Raw genomic sequence first — 7,063 nt, forward strand, 5'->3', positions numbered from 1 at the left:
GAAAGAAGTGAAGAGAAAGAGGAGATGAGGATGGGAGTGTAAGGGTGGGTCTGCGTAGAAGAGAGGAGTCAGGAGAGGAAGGGCTTGGGGTTGGGCATGAGGCCAAGGTGAAGAGGACTAGGGAAGGAGCAAGGGCTCTGAGCCTGTCACCTCTGGGCCTTCTGGCCAACCCTCGTTCCTGGTTCATCTCCACCCAGGCACGCCCTGGTACCCGATCCACAGCCGCTCACGGAAGAAGCGCAAGCCCTATTCGAAGTTGCAGCTGGCGGAGCTGGAGGGCGAATTTCTCGTGAACGAATTCATCACACGGCAGCGCCGGAGGGAACTCTCAGACCGCTTGAATCTTAGTGACCAGCAGGTCAAGATCTGGTTTCAGAACCGGAGAATGAAAAAGAAAAGACTTCTGTTGAGGGAGCAAGCTCTCTCTTTCTTTTAGGGGGCAAGACAAGGGAGCCAGCCCCAGACTGAGCCCGTCTCTGGCAGAGAGCAAGAGGGGGCGCTGCCTGGGACACAGGCTCCCCGCTTAGGATGCCAGAAGTCTCTGGCAGGCCCTCTCTGGACGTCCTCTTATCTGTTTTCTTCGTGTTTCCCTCTCATACACCCCCAGCAGGTCCTGCCAGGCCCCAGGGAGAAGGGAAGAACCCAGCCAGGGAGACAGAAAGCCCACAGCTGTAGAGACAGGGCAAGCTGAGGCACCGGGGAAGGGTTGGTTTGAGGCAGACTGAGGCTGAGGACCCGGGCACCTGCTCCCACCACTTCCCATCGGTGATCTGAAGTCTGCCTGCAGGAGTAGGCAAGGGTGGGGACAGTGGAACAAAGTCTCCCAGAATTCGCTGCTGGGATTAGGAGCCGCTGACAGGAAGAGCAAGAGTTGAGGGCATCAGAGAGAGTAGAAGGGGACAGGGTAGCTCTGGGAGGGCAGGAGGAAGTGGGGGAATCCAGGAGGAAGTGCGGTTTGGGAGGACAGAATGGTCAGCAATGCCCATGTCCAGAGTGTCTGGATCCTCCCAGCCTGGATGGCAGAGCAGGCAGAAGCATGAACGGTTGGCAGACCTGGCTGCAGACAAGGCGATCACAGCCTTGTGTCCTCTCTAGGGCAGGCTGTCCAAGCATCTCCTGGTCCCCAGCCCTCTCCCAAGCCTTCTGCCAGCCCCTTCGCTTGCGTGTGTGCTGCCATCCTCTCTTCCTGCCCCCTAGGTAGCTGCGGACCAGAACCGCAAGCCGGGAATTGAGGGCTACGCAGATGCAGCCTCAGGTTCAATAGCCACTCTAGGGACCCCCACCTGGCCCTCCGGGAAACCCAAGAGGCTGTGAAAGGGGCTGCGAGCATGGCATTGATTGGCGGGCGGAAGAGTTTCTGGCTGCCGGAGCTAATTCTCCCTTTCCCGCTGGCGTTCATGGTCACGGCCGGCTAGAGGCTGGACTGGCATAATTTACGAGGCAGGAGGAGAATCCGCCCCTAGAGGGGCTACTGGCCACAGTGGCCCTGCTCAGTCCGGGTTTCCCAGGCTGGTGACAATGAAGGAGGAGGCACTGCAGCCTCCCACCCAACTCCTTTCTGTCTCCCACTCTACCCTCGCCCCAACTTGGCCCTTTGTCTCAGGATCCACTGCCTCTGCCTCTGGGCTTCAAGCCTCGGGAGTACAAGGACCAGAGCAGAGGGAGGAGCACATCTCCAGGACCTGTTGGAGGCCAGAGAGTGGCTTCTCCAGCGGAGGGCCTTTTATTCACAGCCCCTTATCAGGCCCCAGCCCGCCCCCAGCCCTACCCCCCAGCCTGGCTTAGGAGAGAGAAGTAGTGAAGGAACTTGCCTGCCTTCTCATATGCCTTTTTTTTTTTTTTATCCCTCTGGGTGAGAGTCCCCCATCCTCCCATCCACCCACTCTTGCCAAGAGCAAGGGACTGATGGGAGTTCAACTCAGCTTGGGAAGTGTGGAACTGGCCTGCTAGCTGGGAGTTCTTCCTGCCTGGGAAGAGTCTCCCCTAATACACCCTTGAAAGGTAATCCATAGAGCCCCCCTCCCCCCCATTCTCCCACCAGCACACAACTTCAAGTCCCTGTACAGGAGTGTGCAGAGGCAAACTCCTAGGGACAGCTGAGCCCAGCACACCAGTGGGCCCAACCCACTCTCCTGACTGTACTTGCAAGCAGGCAGCTTCATATCCCCAGACACAACCCTGTAGAGTGGCCATATAATCACATGCTCCCATCCTCCATTGGGCACCTGACACACTTCCCTGGCCACATAAACTTGTTCCACTGATGTGCAAGTTTGCAGCAATCACTGCCATTCCAGCCGTCTGCTGGTGCTGGGTCTGAAGCACTCTCCCCTTTGCCTGGTCACCCATGTACCTCTTGATGCAGCCCCTCCTGTGACCTCACGGGCTCGGGGGTGCTGGAATTCATCTGCACCACTCCAGCCTGACTCCCACGGCCTAACAGAGAAAGAAGAGAGACCAGAAGACTCCCAAAGGGTGGAGGGACAAAGATATGCAATATTCTCTTCCTGTTGCTTTAAACTTAACTTCTGTGAACTTCTCTGTCAATCTGTGTCCTGTTCTCTGTGTCTCTTGCTAGTACCTTGTGTAGTCCCTGTGGGTAGATAACCTCCCTTCTCTCCCTCCCCAGCTCTCTGTAGTGCGCCCTCCTATTCAACCAGCTGTCTTTAGCACGTTTTCCCCTTTATATAGTCCTTGTACAGAGTTACTTCATCATATTAATATTAATAATACTAATTAAAACATGACTGTATGATGATGTGATTTTTTTTTAGAAAAAAAATTAAACTGATTCCCCCCACATTGTCTCCTCTGCCCAGAAAGAATGGGATCCTCAGCCTCCTAGCTGTTTTCCACTTTATTTTCTCCAGCTCAGGTGAATAATAAAAATAATAATTATTATAATAAAGGAAGAGCAGTTTCAGGGGCAACAAAAATATATGGGCAATCAAGATCTGTTGATGAGCTGCCATCTCTAGTCCTAAGCAATTACTGGCCGAGAGAAAATTGGGGGACCATAGACTGGGGAGGAGGAGAGGAGTATCTGAGAAGTCGTGGGCTGTAAAAATAATGTGAACAGCTTGGAGGAGGCTGAGACTACCTACCTGCAGGGCTGGGAAGAGAAAGTCTGAGCGGCAGGATCTCCACAAAGCAAAACCAGGGTAGGGGTGCAAACAGGTTGGAGCTGGGATGATGAGAGTGGGATCTGGGGCAGGCTTTGGTGGGTCCACACTTCAACCCCAAGGCCCTGACTCCATGGCTTTGCTCTGGGAGTATATGCTGTGCACGGCAAGAAGACTGGGCAGGGGACTAAAGACCACTTGAAGCTGGAGAAATAGGCTTCATCTCTGATGGCCAGTGACCTCCTCTGGGCCATGCCAGAGAGAGGCCCAGGTCCAGGCCAGAGTCTGGGTTCCAGCTGAGTGCATGAGCCCTTTGCACTGGCCACCTCACCCCTTCCTTGTGGGTGGAACGCCCTCCCTATGCCTCTGCCCTTGAGCCTCTGATCCCTGAGTCTCTCTTTTTCACAGCCTGGCTCCAATCATAGAGTCTCCTCCAAATTCCCCCTCCACCCTCTAGGGCCCTCTCCGGAATAGCAGGGGCCCCCACCCAAGCCCAGCCTGCAAACCACGCCTTCTGCCCTGAAAACTTTGTCGCTCTTCCTTTCCTTTCTCCTGCAACTAGTAAAACTGGTAAATTTAAACCAAACCTCATCTCCCTTTGCCCCTAATCCCAGCTGTCTTGTATAGCTGAGGGGTTCAGGCAGGAAGAAGATGAGCCCAAGCTTTGAGGGTACTCACACAAAGGCCCTACAGAGTGGGGGCAAGGCTGGGAACAAGATAGTGTCTGGCAACCATGAGCTGGAGGAGGGACTGGGTGGCTGTGCCTGGATCTGCATAAAGCGGGGAGGAGGATCTGAATCCCAATGAATCCAGGGACACATCTATACAGGAAGTTAACAGTGAAGACATTTCTGGCTAAAAAGGAGGGAAGGAATTTAGGGAGGCCAGGAATAACTGGCCCTAAATTTATTCCCTCGATTTATTCTGCGATACTGCAGATCTGAGAGAGAATAGATCTTGTTGGGTGGTGTCTTGTCTACGCAGCCCCCCCCCCCACTCAATAACTGGGGGAGCTGTCAGTGAAGGAAAGACACTATAATCTCCTCCCAATGGCTGAAAAACAAGTCCTTGGGTCTCCTGGCCAACGAGAAGGTCATGGTTGAGACACAACTCAAATATTTAGGGCACACCGCCTGAGCTCTTGATCTGGGCAAAGATTGCATCTATTTTGCAACTATTTGTCTGGTTTAAGGCCTCAAACTACAATTTACTCCACCGACTTTCAGACAAAGCATCCTGTGTCTCTACTGGGTCTTCCGGAGCAAGAAAAGGGGAGGTTTATCTGGATAATTCAGATAGAAAATAATCCTGCTGTTGTGTGTTTGTAAGCTTATACCATCCACATAAATTGTGTATTTGGCCCTGATCATCCACTCCGTTCTACTCCACTCGGATCTGCATAAACGCAGCGAGGGTATTTAAAGCCACTGTGCAGCGGACCGAAGGTGGTCCCGGCAGCCCGGGTTCTGTGGATACTAATGCAGCCGGAAACCCGGCGCGGTCGATGGCTCAGATCCAGAGCAGAGCGGGGACAGCCAGCCTCGCTCTGCGAACAAAGCAAACCCCCGGGATTTAGGTTCCGGACAGACCGGAGCCCCTGCCCATCCTCCCCGCCATTACCAGGAAAGTAGGAGCGGTTCTTAGGCCCTGGGCCGCGCGGGAAACACACTGGGGAGCCCACAAGCCTCTCTGCGAGGCGGGCACATGCAGGCGCCGAAGATTCCGGTGTGATTCGACTCGAGGTGGCTGCAGGCCCCGGATCCCGGAGCCGCGTGGATCACGAGCCTGTAGGTCGGAGTGGCTGCCCTTCCGTGTCTGTCTCTGTTGAGACCGAGTTGCCGGTTTTCCGCCGCGAAGTGTGAGGCCAGCGCCCGCGCCACCTGGACGCCCCGCAATACTGGAGGCGGCGCCGCGCTCCCCGCTCAGGGAAGGCCCCCGAGACAAAGGCGCATCGGCCGCCGGGGGATGACGCGGGCGCCTGGACCGCCCTCTCCCAACCCTGGCCCGGCGGGCGGCAAGGGCTCCGGTCCAATTTCCCGCCCGGCCCGGCCCGGCCCAGGCTCCAGTCCGCTCCAGTGTCCCGAGGCGAGGACAGCGGCGCGCTTCCCAGCCCCGGGGGACCCGCGGAGCTCCCCGCCCCGCAGCGCCGGCAGCTCTGCTCGCCGCCCTCGGGCCGCGGGGCCCCGGAGGGGTGGGCTGACCCCTGCAGGCCGGAGGCTGCGGAGACGGGTCCGGCTCAGCCGCTGGTCCCTGAGCACCCCGGGCCTGGAGGACGCCCCGGGACTTTGTGGGAGACCTCGAAGAACAGCCCGAGTCTGAGGCGCTGCGGGGCTACGGGAACCAGGCCTTTTCCTAAGTGTCTTCCCTCCGCTGGGCGCGCGGTGTCCCCACTGCGGCGGCCCGCCCTCCCGCCGCGCCTCTCACCCCCAGCGCCTCTGCCCGGAGGCTCCTGAAAGCCGGCTCTACCCCCAAGGAGCCTGGCAAGGGAGCCACGGAACTGGGCTTGGATGAGACCAAGCCCAGCGTGACCAGCTGGTTGTTTGTGAGTGTTTTCTCCTCCCTGAGTCGGAGCCACTTCCCGGGTGCGTGGAGACCAGCCTCCACTTTACCAGTTTCCCTGACCCATAGCAGAGAACTTCTTTCAAAGGCAGGTCTGTGTGGATGGAACTCGCAGGGAAAAGATGTTCCCTAAAATGCACGCGATATGAATATATCGAGACCTTCTAAAATGCATAGATATTTATATTACATATACATTCTGGGCATGGAAAATATATTTCTCTAGAAAATATACATACAGAGGCACTTCTAGCTATTGTATGGAAAAGCAATCTCCAGGAAAAAAGATTACATAAAGCATGTATATCCACCACATGTAAAATTCATTTACATATATAAATAGCACACTTCCATATGTTCTACAAAGAGAATGTACAGTCCTGCATCTATTTAGCTACACAGTGCATCTAAAATCAGTGCATAGAAAATACATCCAGATAGTAATATATCCACATAAAACTGCATTAAAATACATACATCATATTATTATATATACACAAAGTGCATATCTACCCAGTGTATGAAAAATATATTCTGTAGATTATGTTTGCATACATGGTGTGTACCAAATATAGTTGAAAAATATCCTTTGGGTTCACATATCGTATTTATAATACACATTTCTCAGGCAATCTTTAAAACAGTAGTGGGAGGAAGATCGGGCATTGGCAATGACAAACTCCATTGGCTAGCCTCTTTTCTGTACTTTATTTCTATTATTTCTGTCTTTAAAAAACCCTTCGATATCTACATGCATTATTTATTTAAGTGGTCTCCTATCTCTGACTCCCTGTTGCATCTCTTGTCTGAAGTCAGGGTCTATATTTAGAGAGCTAAGTCCTGTTTGCAGCAGGGTCTGACTGCATAATCACTGGTGTATGGAATTAGCATTATGTAATTAGGTTATCCCCTGTGCCTCAGGATGTGTTCTTCTGGACCTAATATAAATATATTATAAAGTTACTCTGGGCTGGCAGGTAGGGAAGGGGGAAGAGAAAATGCAGCAACCAGAGAAGTGTGTCACAGGCCGGTTGAGCTAACAGACAGGTTCCAGGTATGTGCTGAGCACTCGAGAGCTCCTGAAAATGAAGTGTTACTTAAATTTAAATGTTCTAATTCTTTTAATCTAAGTCTAGGGAATAGCATGAAGCAAACACTGGACCTCTTCTTCTATGCCCTTCTCACATCCCAGAGCAACCCTACTCCCTCCCAGCTACCCGGAGTCTGGTTCTGGCCTATCCAGCTCCGGTGCCCACCCTTAACCTTGGTGGAGTCTACACAGACAGCAGGGAAATTATATCCCATAATCCCAGCTTTTTTTCAACAAAACCTACTCCCAATGCTTTTTGAGAGGCAGTAGTAACTTAAAGCATTTCCTGGCA

General features: G+C 53.5%; 1 protein-coding gene across 1 annotated transcript in view; it reads left to right on the forward strand.

Moving 5' to 3' along the window:
* The window catches only part of HOXC12 (homeobox C12), a 1,772-nt gene extending 1,336 nt beyond the window's left edge, over window positions 1–436 (forward strand). Inside the window, exon 2 of the mRNA XM_006095826.1 lies at window positions 198–436. Within this exon, the coding sequence (XP_006095888.1) occupies window positions 198–436 (239 nt within the window). The remainder of the gene's footprint in view (window positions 1–197) is intronic.
* The last annotated feature ends 6,627 nt before the right edge of the window (window positions 437–7,063 follow it).

This window comes from Myotis lucifugus, unplaced genomic scaffold (genome assembly GCF_000147115.1).
Source record: "Myotis lucifugus unplaced genomic scaffold, Myoluc2.0 scaffold_160, whole genome shotgun sequence".
Taxonomy (NCBI): Eukaryota; Metazoa; Chordata; class Mammalia; order Chiroptera; family Vespertilionidae; genus Myotis; species Myotis lucifugus.